We start from the raw sequence: 17,795 nt of genomic DNA on the forward strand, positions 1-17,795 counted from the left end.
CAACCCCTAAAAAAAGTGCTCTAGGGAATGAAAAGGAACAGTGGGGCCATAGCCTTAGGAAACGTGTAAAACTCCCTGATGACAGATAACTCAACTTCGTTTCGGCAGCAGATGTGGCCATAAAAGCAGCCTGAAAACTGCTTTGCTCTAAACTTCCCCCTTTCATTCTCACCCCTGGAAAAAGACCTACCCACGGTGATAAGGGGGTGGGAATTGAGGGAAGACATTTCTTCAGAGCTGTGGCCAGTAACAGTAGCTAGTAGCTGCACCTGTCTAGTTAAACCTAAATTTAAATTAATTAAAATTTGAAAAACTTAAAACTCAGTTCCTTAGTTATACCAGATTCATTTCAAGTGCTCGGTAGGCACAGATGGCTAGTGGCTCCTGCATTGGACAGTACAGAATGGAACATTTCCACCCCTGTAGAATATTCTCCTGACTGCAGTGCCTCAAGCAGCCCGATGATGAAGCCTAAATCACCAACTGCTACTCAGGTCCACTCGTGGGTGGGTTTTTCTCTTTCACAGCCATAGACACCTTACTACCAACCTCGCTGTCACTGGTTAAAAAGTAACCCACTACTTTCTTCAACAAACCTTTATCAAACACTTTCAAACCCCAGGGAGAGACGCAAGTATAGGGGTTCAAGGACTGGGGGCATGTGGGGGTCAAGGGGGGATGAGCGCTCAGTACCTGCCTCGTGAGGTCAGGCAGTGTCACGCGTGACAGGTGGCATTACAGCCTGTACAGCTGGTCCCTCTCAAGGGAGCCTTGACCTGGGCCCGAGGACCCCGCTGATGGTTGGGAGGGAGGCTGCTTACAGGGTCACTAGGTATTTCTTATGGGGTGTGGAGAGCGGAGGGCTGACCAGGAGGTCATGGGGCCTTTATTGATTTCATTTGTCTGGTATGTACTTCGGTGATGCGGCCCCCTAAATGGGGACTTTTATCTGCATACTTGACACAGGCCTCGAGCCTCAGATAATTTGGAGGCGAAAGAGGTGAGGCAAAGAGAATTAGTGCTAGTTAATGTAGAGGAAGGAAGGGGGAGAAGGAGGTTGGATGGTGCAGGGGGAGGAGAAAGGGGTGGAGAAGGGCTGTTTACTTGGAAGGCAGAAGGAGCTGCTCTCTCTCCCTGTAGCTCCCCTCTTACAGAAGAGCGATTTCCTGGCAGTCTCAGCTATTATTCCCTCGCGCTGGTCTGGTTTTAGGACACTGTTCTGAATGTTTAGTGTCTAGTGTCAGCAGCATCTTTGCCCTTCCGCATAAATATCAGTTGTTTTTAAAAAAAATCAGCATGACCGGGAGTTGTCTCCTTCCCATAACTCACCATCCTGCAGCTTCTGCAACTGTTCTTTCGTTTCCAAAAACTCTTCATCAAACTAAATTTTAAAAAGAAAAGGCACATGTTATTACAGGTTCAGGACTGCAAATTCCAAGTTAAACTGCTGCAAAATCCGAGAGGAAGAGCACACTTAGCACCCACACCTTGGCTTCTCAAGATCACTGTGTGCTAAGAAACCAGGCTCCTGGGAGAAAAGGTTGATTCTGTCACGTCAGGCAGCAAGGACCAGCAAAGACTAATGAGCTGTGTCAAAGGCAAAGGCACTCAGGACCCTTCCTGAGGGTAATTCCCCAGCCAAATCTGGGACAATTCAAGCATCAAAAAGATTGATGTCAGTTATGGATTATAACACACACAACCAAAAAAAAACCTGTGTCCAGAAATGATGATACCAAAAACAAGAGAGAGAAAGCTCTATTTTTAAACAGCAGGATTAGTGCTAGTTAATGTAGAATTATTGCTAATTAATGATAAAATTAGAAAATTTGCAACTGACAATGTAATAATTGATTCTGATAAGGATCATAAAGGATGCTGAAATCATTGGGTCATGGGGCATAGACTAGTCACACAATCTCAAAGTATAACCCACAAGTTAATTATGACAAAGGAACAATGTACCTGGAGGTCTCACCATCTATTCAACCAAGCAGTCAAACTTAGCTGCCCACTGGGGGACACTCAGAAATGTCCTGTGCTTGCTGCTGGGGCACAATGAGAAGATCACGTCTCATTGGCAGTGTGAAAACATTGCCAGAAACACTTAACCTGGAGCTAACTTCAAGGTGAAAACCAGGTGGAAATTCTGCAACATAAATGGCCTGGAGTCTTTCAAAGTGTCAAGGGCATGGGGAGAGAGAAAAAAGCAGATACTGTTCTAGATGAAAAGAGACTAACAACCAAATGCCTGAATTTTGATTAGATCCTGGATGAGGGTGGGTGCAGGGGGGCAGCTATAACTGCTACACAAATATGTAAGTTAATATAGGCATGTGGAGGACAATAAGGATGGTATATTAGATATTGTAAACTTAGAATTTTCTTAGTTGTGACAGTGATACTGTGGTTATTAGAACAGTTTATTCTTAAGAGGAAGATATGTGCTGATGTCTGCACCTTACTTTCAACGGATTGAGGGAAATAAAAGCAGAGAGAGAGAACGGGAGAAAGCAAATGTGGCAAACTGTTAACAATTAAATTTAGTTGAAAGGCATCCATTGTACTATTACAACTTTTCTGTAGGTTTGAAAGTTTTCAAATTAAAACATCAGGGGTGGGGGTGGGGGAGGGGTAAGAAATAGAGTGGAAATAAGTTCCTCTTCTCCTGATGGTACAAAATGTTCTAACACAGCTTCATGTCAGGAAGAGGCGGCCTCCTCCTACCGAGTCCCCAGATGGTTCCCCACTGGTGTCTGCCCTGTGCTGCTCCCAAGTCATCCAAGGGAGGGGCGAAGCTGACCGGCACAGAATCCGCAGTGCCCCCTTCCTCTGTCTCAACTAGCTGACCTGGGGGGAGAACTGGGACATGGGGTGTAGGCACAGTTTCCACTATTCTCCAGGGTTCTTGTGGTGTGAGGAGAGGGGCCTCAGTGCCCCTACAGACACTCTATCTGGTGCCTCAGGCCAAAAATGTTCTGGACATTTGTCCAAACATCCAACTGGTCAGATGTGGTGCAGGGGATGCTCCCTCCACACTACTGCTGTCAAAATTTTATGACCATGACCATTTAAAGCACAGAGGAAAGTAGGCGGGGGGTGGGGGTGGGGGGGTGTCTGACCCCAGGCCCACCTTCAGTAACTGAGACTAGAATTGTACATTTTAAAAATGAGTCCTTCTCAATGGTTCTGATCCTGATTTGGGACTTCTGGGACACGCACAATGTGTGCTCTCACTAGAAGAACTCGCTCGTGTTGAACTTTATAAAGCTATTGGACAGTAAGATGAGACTGGCACCGGGAGGGTGCAACAGAGAAGGAAGGAAAAAGTCAAGCAGAGCTTAGGGGGACCTTGGCAACTCTAGTCCAAACCCGAGGCTGGGTTTCTGTCTACACAGTTGCCTTTGGGCAAATGGAGCCCCAGGCAGTGGAAAGGCAACATCCAGCACAGAGTAACGTCCAAGGACTTGAACCAGTGACTGAAATAGAGGACGCTGACTCCTGAAGTAGGACCCGCTGCCTTTTAGCAGGTTGCTACCTGGTTACTCAGATGTGTCTGCTGTGCCCGGCAGGCTCAACCCGATATTGTGACTCTGGGAATCACAAACTCATCCAGCGGTTGCCAGCTGGTCCCTCCTTATTGTTTCAGATCTGTATGAGCACAAGCTTAGCTAAAAATGCCCTCTGGCAAAGACATGGGGATGCACTCTCTCCACCCCCCAAATATCACCTTTTGGGAATTGCTCCTGTAAACCACACGGTCAGCCCCAGTGAGGGAAGCCAGTCAAGCTCCCTCCACCCTGGTCAGAGTGGGGAGCCCAGGATCCACACTGGGCTAATTACTCTGCCCCACCTACCTGCCCACTGTGATTGGCCTAGGATAGGCAGGTGACTTGACCCGCACGCGTGTGCGTGTGCATGTGTGCGTGTGTGTTATTGTTGTTGTTGCTGAACTTATCTAGGATTGGGTTTCCATTAATGAAGCCAAGAATGCTGACTCCTAGGAGAATAGGAGGGGCAGGGTAGAATGAAAACTGGGAAAAGAGAGGATGTGATGAAGGATTATACTACATACGCATAAAAGACATCCACTGCAAAACTTATTGAATAAACCAGAATTAAGTTCAGAAGCATACAGGGTTAGACAAATGACATAAATAAGCAGACAGGTTTATGTGATGGAGCCAAGAATTTTTTACTCTCCCTCTTTACAGAATTAGAAAATACATCCTGAGACGACAGGGAATGAGGGAACTGTGCTTGGCAGGTCCCGTTGTAGGGGCAGTGCTCACTCGGGTTCAGCAATGCTGCCCTGTGCAAATGAGGGCCCAGTACCATTAGATCTTCTAGTTTCTCTAAAAGTCAGAAATCAGCATTCGTATATAAGAACGGTATCAACTAATGTAGAAAACCGTTAAACGCTGTGTGGGGAGTTATAATGGTATGCAAAAAAACCAAAACCCAAACTAAACAAACAGAACCCCAAATCCCAGACTCAACGACCTTCACTGGTCATCTTTGGAGGTTGCCAGGGTAACAATTCATTATTCTGAAAATTGATAAAGAGACCAAATCAAGCATTAATTTTGCCTTTCCTATATGAGCTGCACTTCAAAGTAATTAAATAGTTAACAAGTGAAAAAATGCTCTTTATAAGAGAATCACAGTTAATAGATTCAGGTGAAATGAAGGAAATAGAAAAATATCCATTTTGTAACCCCTAGCAGTGGTGATCAACAGCTGCTAAAACCACTGTCTGAAAGGGTAATGGGGGAACTTTATAATGTGTGGATCAGGCTGACGTCACTGGAACACACTGATCAAGCTCCACACGGCTGAAAAGGAGACAGTCAGACATCATGCACCCTGATGGCGTATAACAGAAATATGCTCACAGAGTCTGGCAGGAAAAAAATGTAGTAAGAAAAAGAAGGAGCCTGGATTTGATCACAGCTCTGGATCCAACTAGTCATTTGCAGGAAATATAGAGAACAGAGGAACATGTTAAAATGAAAGTAAATCAGCCAAATGCAGAATGGGGGAGATTCTACAGGGCAGTTTCTTCCACAAATAAATGGCACTAAAACAAATGAAGACACTTAGCATCCAGATCTTGGCTGTTGATAGCATTTTCTAAGAAAAGGGATGAAGGCTCCTTGGAGAAATGCCTGATTCTAGGGCCAGGGCAAGGAAAATATAAGAGCCTGGAGCATCTTGTTGTGGCAGAAAGAAAGAAATTGATGAAGGGGAAGGAAAAAAAGAGAAAGGGGTTGGGGCTGTGTGGAAAGGACACAAGGGTAAACCTGAAGGAGTCCCAATGGCCAAAACTGCAACAGTTTGAGGAACAAAGTTAAATATTACTGGATTATAACCGGAAGTAAAAAGTAAATATACTTAAGTTCATACTGATATAAATAAATGATTGAATAAATAAATAAATGGAGGGGGGAAAGGCAAATTTCCCTTATATAAGAATTCTAAATGCAGATACTACCCCCTCCAGGAGGAGGAACTTAATTTTCATCATTTTGAGTGTGGGCTAAAAATGACTCACTTCTGAAGAGGGGAAAATGTTCACTTTACAAGAAACCTGGCAGACACCACTGTCACCAAGTGGCCAAGGTGAATAGCACCAGTGATAATTCATGTTAATATCATGTAATCCCTGGATATGATGCAATGAAAAGGGCACTTCATGTCTGTGCTATTCTTTCCCTAAACCCCAGTCCAATCATGAGAAAAACATCAGACAAACCCAAACTGGAAGATGCTACAAAAACCCGACCAATTCTTTTAGAAACTGTCAAGATCATGAAATAAAGACTGAGAAACTGCCACAGATTGAGGGAGAATAAGAAAGCATATGACTAAATACAATGTTGGATCCTGGAACAGTAAATGGACATTAGTGGAATCATTAATTAAATTTGAATAGCCTGCAGGTTAACCATGCACCAATTTAATTTGTTAGCTGTGCCATGGTTATGTAAGATGTATCTCATTAGGGGAGCCTGACTGATGGTTATCTGGGAACAGTGGGCACTATCTTTATAACTGTTCTATAAATCTAAAATCATTCCTAAATATAGAGTTTACTTTTTTAAAATGCAAAGAAAACTGTTAAAGATTTTTTAAATACTGAAGGAAATATACCCAAATGCAATGTGTGGGCCTGACTTAGATCCAGACTGGAATAAACTATGAAAAGACCAGTTTGAGAAATCAGGGTAGAGTGTTAGATGAAAATAAGGAATTGTTAACTTTGTAGGGTATAATAATGGTATTGTGGTTTTAAAATCCTCATCTTTTAGAGATAAAAACTGATGAAGTGATACAATGTTTGGATTTTGCTTTAAAATACTCCCACAAAACAAGTGGAGGGGAGGAGATAGATGAAACAAGAGCAGCATAAAGTTGATGATTTTAAAAATAATTTTATTGAATTTATTGGGGTGACACTGGTTGATAAAATTATATAGGTTTCAAGTGTACAATTCTGTATATTGTATTGTGTGTTAACCACCCAAAGTCAAGTCTCCTGTCACCATTTATTTCCCCCTTTACTTTATTCTACCTCCCCCACCCACCTTTCCCTCTGGCAATCACCAAATAAAGTTAACGATTCTTAAAGCTGGGTGAAAAGTACACAGAATGCATGGCAATGCCCTCCCTGCCTCTGTTCCTACCTGAAAATCCCTGTAAGTAAGAAGCTGAAAGAACAGAACAAAACCACTGTGGGCCAAAGCATACACACATGCAGACAAGAAATTCACGGAGACGTATGCTTAACAAAGGTCTGGGGGTAACTGGCCAATTTCAGGCTCGTTCCTTTTCTCCTTAAAATAAATATTTCTTGGTGGTAGGTCAAAAGCCCACGGTTAAGTAAGTCAAAAGCAAAATGGAATTCCATCCACTACATACCATTCACAAAGGAAAAAAGAAACATGGAAAGGAAGGCATCTGACACCATGAAGCAAGGCTGTCTCACTCGCGGGAGGGGGCTAGCTCGGGTCTCCCCATTTATGTTCTCCTAGAGTCTCCAAGGCGGACACAAATGTGTTTAGAAACAGCGCAGAGGTACCTCCACTCCGGCGGCCGCAAGGACCCAGCGCACGGTCTCCATCCGGCCTCTCCCGTTGGGATAGTGGAGCTTGGGCTTCTTCTCGGCCATGGCGGCCCCTCGGCCTTTCTGAAAAACACGCGCAGCTCCTCCTCCGTCGGGTCCCCAACCCCGTGCCCGGGGGGCTCAATGAATATGCAACGACCGGGGCCCAGGAAACCGGTTAGGTTTCCCCTGCGTTTCACTTATTAAACCCTCCCACCACTTTAAAAACATTAAAACGAAACCAAAAAAAAAAAAATCTTGGCTCTTTTTCTTGGTTTATATTTATTTCTTATTCCGGATCTTGGGAAGCTGCGGCCATGTGTTGCACAGACATTAGTGATAGATTCAGATCATCGTATACTCCGACTTTGAAAAAAACCTTAGATTTCCCAAACTCGGCCCGCAGAGGCCAGACGCGGAGGGGTCGCGGCGGATCCCACGGCCCACGCGTCCGGAGGAGTCACCCTCGCACACGCATCGGTATTGGATCACCGCAGGAACCGCAGGGCGGCCGGGCAGCGTTATTACGAAACGCGCGTCCAGCGTCACGCGTGCGGTAGCGGCCCCGGGGGTCCAGCAGGACCCCGCCCCCGCTGGGAGTCGAGCCCCGGCCGCTGCGGAGGCGCCCAGGCCACGCTCGGCCACCCGCGCCCAGAGCCGGGCGCTCCGTCCGCCTGCCCGCTCAGCCCAGGCTGGACCAGAGGGGCCACCCCGCCGCGCCCGGGCACGATGCGAGCCTGGCCTCTGCCGTCGGTGGATTCGGGCTCCCCGGAGCGGGTTAATAAAAATCCACACAGAGCCAAGGGGGACCCCAAGTGCAGCCAAGGGGCCCACGTTCGTCCAGACGGAGGCGGGGGCGCGAAGGACAGGAGGGAGGGACACAAGGGAAGGACTAAATGGGGGTGGGGGCGAGGGATGGATGGTGTAGTGAAGAGGCTCGGAACCGAGACAACAGAAAGGAGGAGAAACAAAAAGAAGGGGCAAGGCGGGTAGGGGCGGCAGGAGGGGCACAGACCTGGAATCCGCGAACAGCACCGGGGCCGCACAATGCGCACCGCGAGCAGCCCGCAGCGGGGCGGGACCAGCCCGCTGCCCGGAGGCGCAACCAGTGGGCGCGGCTCCGGGAAGATCTCACCAATAGAAACCGCAATGTTTAGCATGCTCCCACCCAGCTGCAAGGCATTCTGGATAATACAAGAACAGCCCAAATTCAAGCCTGTTTTAACATTAACTTTAACATTTTGAAAGATCAAATGACTTTTTCAGTGTTATTTAGATTTGGACTTTAATTAAAAAGTCTCATTAGGGAACCTGGCGTGGTAAAAATGTCGACCTATGTGTAAAGACAAAACCCTGGGTCAGCTTTATATACCCTGTGCTCAGCACTGTTCTTTCGGATGTGAGGGCGATCTGGCTGCGACATCTGTCACCCCATTGATCGCCAGGGTTGATTCGGCTGATCTGGCTGGCTAGGCGGGTGTCCCCCTCCTCCCTCACCGATCCATGTGCGTCCCTCCCGAAGCTGCGCGCTCGGTCGAAGAGGACGACCTTCCCCCCAGAGGAGAGGACCGGTCTTCGGTCAAGGGTATACGAGTAGCTGCGCTCCCCTGCTAGAACCTCCAAACAAGCTCTCAAGGTCCATTTGTAGGAGAACGTAGGGTAGTCAAGCTTCCAAGACTCCAGACACATCCAAATGAGGCGCTGCACGTGGCAGTCTGCCTTTCTTTTCTCACTGCAATCAACGCCAAATGATGATTATTATTTTTTTTTTACAGGCACACTAATACATGCAACAACTTATAATTCTGCACCCAGGTAAGTAATTAGATGTATAGCTAATTCTTGAAAGGTAGCATAGCTATGTGTTATAAAAGTTCTGTTAATACATATTATAGAATAGGATGCTGCATTTACGTGGAATTCAAAGGTAAAAATACATGGTTACAAAAAAGGCTTCAAAACTTTCCTGTTTTTAGATGCAGCTCCTATTTCCTAGACTGTAGGTTTTGTGTTTGTCTTGTTTTTCAAATGACTGTAGATGTTTTATTGTTTTCACTCAGGAGGGGCTCTTGAGAGGACCTGGCTTGAGAAGCCACGGTACTGATCAATTGCAGCAACACACCAGATTTTATTTTCAATAGATTTATCTGACAGAAGCGTAAAGAATGAATTGGGACAGTGTGTGTGCGTGTGTGTGTGTGTGGGGGGGTGTCAAGAAAGAGAGGCCTGTTAAATGTCTGTGTGAATTAAAGTAGTATCGTGAGTTTGAAGAAGATGGGTAAGAAAAGGTGAGATATTAAGGAGGTGTAAGGTAAAGGGTTTATTAATCAGAGTAGTGGGAAAGGGAGGAAGATAAAAGTCTAAAATGATGTCCCCCAACATACACACACATTTCCTTTTCCACCCTCCTTGACTATTTTTCATAATATTTATTGTGATCTAATATACTATACATTTTATTTTGTTGTCTGTAGATTTCATAGAATGTAAATCCCACGGTTAGGGATTTTCACATTTTAAACAGTATACTTTTGTATATCCTGCTCCTACAATAATGCTTAACACAGAGTAGGTATTCAGAGAATCTTTACTAAAAGCATGAAATGAATGAATGAATGAATGAATGAATGAGTGAATGAATGAAGCCTTGGTTCCTAGCTCCATAAAGCCTGGTGTAGGACAAGGTTTGGGGGGAAATAATGAGTATATTTGTCTTTCATACCTATGAGCCATCCAATTCGTAATGTCCACTAGACAGTTGTATAAGCCAGTGGTGACTCAGAAGGGAGGACTCACATGGAGCAAATTGTTAGCAAAAGGATGAGCTTATCCAGAGAGAGCATGTAAAATAAGAAATGAAGCAAATCAAGAGTAGCTGGCAGCCCCAGAGTCAGAAAAGTTGCTTTCCCGTATAAGTATGTTCAATTTCATCTTTCTAATTCTGACCTAACACAGAGATTACTGTCTAACATGGGTAGGAGGCCATATTTTCCAGCCCTGCTGAAAGTGATCATCCTTGACTCAATTTTCCTAACCTACCTTTCTACAAGGATTCACTTTCATTGAACTAGATAGCACAAGCATTATTATTCAACTTTGTTGATAAGTCAAACATCTATCTCCACTCCCTTATTTCTAATTGGTTGAGCCACATCACATTGCTGATACTATACTACTTTTTCCTAACCTACAAAAATGACAAGCTCGTATGTCCAACCTAATAAAACAGGGGTCACATCATCCTAGCAATCTTGTTTACCTGAAAGAGAAACTAAGGCAGTCTCATTAGACTCTAGTAATTACACAGCCTCATGGAGAAATAAAAAGCCCTGCTATAATAATTCTGCCATTCTACCACAGGTACCCTTAGGTCATGTTATTCTTTGCAAGCCCCTAAAATCCTTCTCTTCTTGGACTCTTTGAGTCTCTCAGCCTTACTCATATTGTCTACCTACCAACCTGGTATATTTACAGAGGCCCTGGGAAGTCCTGTCTTTAAACCTCTGCCCACCCACTCAGTGGCAGGCAAAGTTGCCTTAAAAATCAAGAGCTTTAAATCTCATTTTCAGAGAAGCTTGATGTGTAACCACTCTGGGAAGAGGGAAACAATTGCTGTAAATTCAGCCTAAGCTCAAGTGGCTGGAATCAGACTGTATCCTACAGCAGGTGTTTACAGCAGGAAGGATGGCTGAGAGCTCGAATCTGTGGGGCTTCTGAAGGGGCACCCATGCCAAGAGGTTAGACGAATGCTGACGATTATACAGTCAGGTCAGTGGTGTTCTGATCATGAGGGGCACATTTAGGGATTCACCAGTACAAGTCTGATTGGTAAATCACTTTCCTACAAAATTCTGTTGTGGATTCAAAGAATGTTTGGGAAACAAATTTCCTGTGGAATCTTATAGATAACTCATGAAGTTATGAGTTTCTTTTAAAGGCTTATATTGTACATGTGAATGCACTGTGAAAGCTAAAAACATACAAGGTAGGTATTAATCATGATGGAATCAGAAACAAGAAGTTTTGACCTGCATTGTTGTTGTTTTTAAATATCTCAACTCACCTAACTTACTAAAAGCTAAATTAAAAAAACAACAAAACTTCCACATTGCAGGATTACTCTTCATACTGCTGCTCTAAGGTACAAGTATTAAGAAAAAGTAATAAAATATCAAGATTCCAATTAGGAAATACTAATGTTCTTTTTTTAAAAAAATATGTCTTTATTGATTTCAGAGAGGATGGGAGAGGGAGAGAGAGATATAGAAACATCAATGATGAGAGCCACTGATGGGCTGCCTCCTGCAGACCCCCGACTGGGGATCGAGCCCGCAACCCGGGCCTGTGCCCTGACCGGGAATCAAAGCCCGATCTCCTGGATCCTAGGTCAACGTTCAACTGCGCCACCCCGGCTGGGCCTAATGTTATCGTTTGATGGAAGAACATGAAAACAAAAACAGAACACTCAAATCCACTTCTCTTAAACCATAACTTTATTTGGAGAAGAATTTTGTAAATGTAAAATTAACATTTTTAAACACCTTAGGATGAACTATTCAAAAAGCAACATTTTATTTCAGAAGGGGCTTACATAAGTGGTTTTCTCTCCTCTATCTTCTCATCATTATGAGTATTTGCTTTATAAATAAATATATTCTTAGTTCCTCCCTTGTAATCAAATCAGGTGACTAAAATTTCTACCAGTGCCAAGATATCTGAGATCAGAAGACTATTTATTCAGGTCATTTTAAATTCACATTAGCACAGCATCTATAAGAAACTAATAATACGATGAATGTGATATTTGCCTCCAGTTTGTTTTCTTAATGGTTTCCGTGAGAAGGTCCTCACAATAAATTATACAAAATACAGTACTTTGGTTGGAAATTGTAAAAATAATTCTAAAAATTAACCACATATATTAAACAAACAAGTTGCTACAGTATGCTTTAAATGATAGGTAATAGTATGTCACACATTTTCTTATACACATATTGCTTTGGGTCATACACGGAGCTGAAACATACAGCCTGCTTTCTTTTCCTCTCCTAAATGGCACAGAACAATGGCTCGATGGAAGGGAAATGCTACTTCATGAGAAAGCACGGTGCCCATGAACTCCAGCAGTACTGGTATTTGTACTGAAAAACAAAACAATTCTTGACAAAATCTTGACAAAAGAATTGTGTTGTTTTATGTGTCGCCCTGGTTATAGTCAATCTTTGCAAACTCTAGGAGATGACACAGTGTCGATGTATTAGATGTTATTTAGTCCTTCAGGCACGAGATGTGTCTTTAAAAAATTTGAAAATCTATTTTCTTTCTATTTAAATCCTATCCTACATGAGCTGGATAAGGGCTTAGCAATTAATGAGATTTTACTGTAAAATGAACAATTAGACCAAGTAACGTTTGTGCCTCTGCAGGTTACCCTTTGGCACACCTGTCACTGAACCTTTGGGCACGAAATGAGAGCCATCCTGAACCATTGTCCTATGTCCTGGAAAGCCTTCTGACTGGAAGTGAGGTACAGTCATGGAAGGTTCGGTTAAACTTGTCGTTGGCCTTGGCGTCTTGCAGTATACTTTATAATTCAATAGTAATTGAAAAATACATGCAACAGGTAGCATTTTTTTCACTTAACAACAAAAAACTGGTCACTATTCCTGTCTATAGTAAACAGCTTGTATACACAATTTGCCCTTTACCCATTGTGGGGTGGGGAGGGGAGTACTTTATAGGATTTTTGCTAGTTCTTTAGAATGTACATTGTTTTTCCAATTTTCTAGTTTTCTCAACTGAACATCAGTTTCTTGACTTTCATATGAGTGAACGTGTTTAGCTTCCCAAGGGAAGCTGTTTGCTGACAAACAAAGGAAAAAGTAAGAGGAAGAAAAGTGAAATATTTTCTGAATTTGGGCCCTACAAAAGTATTAGAAAAACCACTTTATAATGTGTAATAACCAGATAACTAGGGTTTTTTTAATTTAAAAAAAAAGTAATAATGGCCTGAACATAAGCTAGAGTTTCAAGAATATGGTATTCACAATCCATTAGCTTTTACAATTTACAATTTACATTTTAAACCCAGCTTTCTAGCAAGCTGGGCAAGGTTACAGATTAACTTACTCTGTATACATAATACAGAAAGAGAAAATAAATATTAACCTCAGTAAAGGACTCGTCTCTAAAAACACATTTTCTGTTGCTCTAGATAATGAGTTGAGAATATAATACAGAAAAATGAATTCAGGTTCAAGTTGTGCTTACACGTACATATTTATTTTCCGAAGCTCTGCCGCCAGTTTGTTAACAGGAAAATATTACCTATCAAATCCACATCCATTAAGTGCTTTTTTCTGGGCCCTCGGGATCATAGTTACTGGTCAAGTACGTCTCTGAGCCAGATTCTCCAAAGCAGAAATTACTCCTGACTTTAGGTTAGCGCTCTTTGGGAGCCACGGTGTACTTGGTTCAGGTCAGGCTGCAACATATCATTAATACACTGAAGTGGTAACTTACCAACTTATTAGGCCAAACCATATCAAAGTGCCAATATTCATTTTAACCTATGAAAATGACAATTTCATACGGTTCGGCCTGCTATATATCCTGGACCCTGGAACCACATGAGAGTCCTTGAGCCCTGGAAGAACGAGTCCATACACTACTGAGATTACACTGCACTCTCTGGAAGTGACCCTCCTTCCCTCTTGTCTTCCAGGTAACTATGAGTGGAGGCAAATGTGTCCTATAGAGATGGATGAGAGCGGACCTTTTGTCTTTTTTCTGTCTCCAAACTAGCTTTGTCATTTTCAAAATTGCTGTAAACATTCCTCTCAATGGAACAGCCATTGCCAGCCAACAGAGTTCTTGCTGTCGAAAGAAACTACACAGGGTTAAGTGTTCAAAGTTCAAATGTGGCACACTGTGACACGAACATCACCGTAACTGTGGCTTCCTAGATAAATGGAACTTCTGCCATCAATCTTTTCTGCTGAGATTTTAGCTAGGAGAGAAGATTATTCATTGTGTGCTCCTAGCCAAACCTGGAGAACTGAGCTGAATGCAAAATTCTATCAGTTATTATCATGAAAAATCGGCTGCTTTGGAACTTAGCTTTCTGGTTGTGCATCTTGGCACGGATATCAGTTTAACTGACTGTATTAACCTTTATGTTGAGAATCTTGGGGCTTGAAAAGCTTCCCTTTTGTGGGTCCTTACACAGTTTAATTTTAAAAAATGGGAGAAACAGAATGCAATGGCATTGCATGCTAAAGCCTGGGTTCATTTGGCTATCTCCAACCACAACAAAGGGTGTGGTAAAAATTTTAAAAAATTATTAGAGTTCTTTCATCTGGGGAAGAAACACCAAACAAAGTGAATTATATAACAGTACTTTTAGAACGGCACAGCAGTCTCAAAAAACCAAACGACAGAGTGATGTTGAGAAGCAAAAGAGCATTTTTCTAGTGCTGATGTCAGTCCAAGGAAGCCTGAGGTACCTTGTGCACCACATTTAAAATTTAACCTCTTCACAAATATCCACACGCGTTGAGTAAATAACCCTCTATCATGTAGCCTTAAATTGCACCCCTGTTGCAATACTGCATCAATATTATTATTACATTTTTAAAAATCTGTATAAAATATTATCTGGAACCCCAAAAGAAAATCAATTAATCTTTAAAAAGTTTGTTACAAAGTTGACTGTATAAAATGCTAAAACATAATCCATATGTACAAAATGCTGCTGTTTAAGAAAATAATGGGACCCAGTATTAGAATAAAATAATTTTGTACAAAAACAGGGTATTGCATTCAAATCAATATTTAAAAAAAAACTTTACAAAAGAATATTGAAATGTCTTGGTTCAGAAGAATAACTATAAAGTGTTTGTTTACTTTCACACCATCTGAAAGTTTCTTGCAGGAAGAACACCAGTTGGCTGCGGGACAGTGTCCTGCTTTCCCCTACGAAGGGCTCGCTGACTGTCACCGCCGAGGCGCGTACTTGGAAGCCCAGTCCGTCCGGCCGTGCACTGGCTGGGCCGCCGGAGGCCGTGGGACCAGCCCAGGAGTGCTTCTAGGCTGGGTGTGGAAGAAAGGTCGTCCAGGGTGAGGTCTCACAGCCTTCAGGGAAGAATAACCTGCAGTGAAAGAGAAAGGCGGGCTTGAATGATAGGGGACCCATGCAAACAAAGTGCAGAGAAATGCATCTCGGTGACAGAAGAGGAGAAAATGAGAACCCAAGAGGAGCACTTTGCCTCCTACTCATAGCCTTCCCTCTCTCCATTAGAGACAACCTGATGCTACAGTTGCCAGGCCAAAGAAACGGGTGTCATTCCTGACTCCTCTCTTTTTCTCATATTCCACTTGTAATTTGTCAGCAAATCCTATTGGCTTTACCTTCCAAATATACCCAGAATCTGGCCCAACTCAACCACTACCACCCCAGCCAGGCCAGCACCATCCACTGCCTGGATAATTAGCCTCCTACTTGGTGTCACTGCTTCCAACCTTGCCATCCCCTTTCAGTCTAGTGATACCCAGCACTTGAGTGAGCTGGAAGATGGGAATCAGGCCACCCCACTCTTCTGCTCAAAACCCTCCAGTGGTTTCCACGTCGCTCAGAGTCAGTGACGACCTGCTCACGGTGGCAGCAGGCCTCATACCACTGGGTCTCTTCTCACCTCTCTAACCTCCTCTCCTCTTCCTACTCCCCTCCTCTCACTCACACTACTTTGCACTCTGCCTCCTATATACTCACTGAACATGCCAGGCCTGTCCTGTCTCAAAGCGCACACACGTCAGAGTCCCACGAGTCCCACGCCTGGAGCAGTCTCACCCACTCTGCACGGCTCGCTCACCCCTGCAAATCCTTACTCAGCATCTCCTTTGCAGTGAGGCCTTCTTCCGTTACCCTATCTAAAACTGCAATCTGTACCACCCTCCAACCCCCACATTCCCTACTTCCTGCCTGCTCTATTTTCTCCTTAGCACTTATGAGCATCTTATCTGGCCTATGTATTGTTTACAGACTTCAAGTTCCACGAGGACAGGGAGCTCTGTCTGTCTCCTTCACAGGTGGGTCCTAGACCTACAACAGACCTACAACTACAAAGCAGTTGTTCAATAACTGTTTGCTGAATCAATTCATGAACAATCCAAAATAGAACTTACCAGGGGAAGGGTCTGGAATAGGCGCCAAGTGTACCCTCTGCACAGCAGAACCAACTTCTTTTTTCAGAAAGGAAGGGATATAGTTTCCAGTCAGTCCACTAGAACTTGTAGAGCCGGAACCAACTGGTTTGCAAAAGCGAAAGCTTATTAGTACGAAGTCAAGTGCACACGACAGGGTTAAAGAACAGCGATGCAGAACAATAAAGAATTAGGTTTTTACTTTTTTGAGGGGGAAGAATTATGATAAAAACATATTCTGAGTAGAGCATTCCAGCACACCACACTGTCAGAAAGACGGGGGAAGGGGTAGGGGACAGTGATGCTCCTGTAGCCCACACCCAAGTGGAGGACGGTTGGTTTGTTTACGAAAAGGGAAATTTGGAATTTTTCTTTCTTTTGGTATAGTTGGTTTAGCCTGTTCTGAAATTTGCTTTTTCCATTTCATAATATAGAACAGTTATTCTTCCATGTCGGTGTAGGCACGTTCTAGAATATAAATAAACCCTAATTCATTTAACTATTCTCTTATTCATCGACACACAGGTTATGCTAATTATTTAGCTATTGCAAGTAATTCTACACTAAGTACTCCTGTTTGTAATCAGAATAATTAACCATTATTAAAATATATTTAATACATTCACTTATTATGCTATTTCCATCTTGAGAGTGCTTTAAGGGCCAGAACTATACGCTACTCACCTTACTGTTCTAGGACGTGAGTAGAATGCCCTACATGTAGCAAGTAATCAATATGTATATATTGGATGGGGCAATGAACATCTATAAGCCTTATTATTAAAGCTTAAAGCTACACATGGAGCGACGAAGAATGTTATTCTGGCCCTTATACAAATGGGAGGTACAGCCATAGAGAAGAGAGCTGCTGAGCAGGAGAGCTGCTCTGTGTCTTCCCCACACAGTGTTCTTGGCCAGTGCTCAAAGCAGAGCGGGAGCCATGGCTGGAATGCATGTCTGAGGAGCTGTGTTGGTCAGCCGGAGCTGGAGCAGGTGTTGCATTTTTGGTGAATAGACAGATATGAAGAAAAAGGGGAGAGAACTTGAACGGGTAAAGTCACAAAAGGGAAAAAAGCGTACAGTAAATAAATACAAGAAAAGATGCTCAACCTCATTAGTGAACAGGACACGTTTAAGTTTAAGACACACAAAAATGCCATGTCACACCCATCACATTAGCACAAATCTTGCAATCTTGATGATATCAAGTGGCATCAAGGATGCAGCACAACTCCCACGCCCTGCTGGAGAGCAATTTGACAATATCTGTAAAGTCCAAGATGAGCATACTCTTAACCTAGTGTGTCTACATCACGCCCAGAGAATCCCCACACAGGCGCACAGCAAGGTCCACATCAGCATGCTTTCTAAAGCAAAATTATAAACAACTTACATGTTCATCGAGAAGAGAAGGGATAACTAGATTATGGTCTAGTAGAAGTAATAAATGATGGAATTGTACGGTTAGATATGCTGTATGTGTAATATG

The 17,795-nt window shown here is 43.2% G+C and overlaps 2 protein-coding genes across 2 annotated transcripts in view; both read right to left on the bottom strand.

Moving 5' to 3' along the window:
• The window catches only part of GSTA4 (glutathione S-transferase alpha 4), a 60,777-nt gene extending 53,193 nt beyond the window's left edge, over positions 1-7,584 (bottom strand). Inside the window, exons 1-2 of the mRNA XM_081140614.1 lie at positions 7,082-7,584; positions 1,330-1,381 (exon numbers count right to left, since the gene is read on the bottom strand). Coding sequence (XP_080996740.1) covers positions 1,330-1,381; positions 7,082-7,171 — 142 coding nt within the window. The 5' untranslated portion in view covers positions 7,172-7,584. The remainder of the gene's footprint in view (positions 1-1,329; positions 1,382-7,081) is intronic.
• Positions 7,585-11,580: 3,996 nt separating this feature from the next.
• Positions 11,581-17,795, bottom strand: part of CILK1 (ciliogenesis associated kinase 1) — a gene marked incomplete at its 5' end in the record, with an annotated part of 34,110 nt that continues 27,895 nt past the window's right edge. Inside the window, 2 exons of the mRNA XM_081139836.1 lie at positions 11,581-15,255; positions 16,289-16,411. Of these exons, the coding sequence (XP_080995962.1) occupies positions 15,101-15,255; positions 16,289-16,411 (278 nt within the window). The 3' untranslated portion in view covers positions 11,581-15,100. The remainder of the gene's footprint in view (positions 15,256-16,288; positions 16,412-17,795) is intronic.

Source organism: Miniopterus schreibersii (assembly GCF_964146895.1).
Source record: "Miniopterus schreibersii genome assembly, chromosome: 6".
NCBI classification, from domain to species: Eukaryota; Metazoa; Chordata; class Mammalia; order Chiroptera; family Miniopteridae; genus Miniopterus; species Miniopterus schreibersii.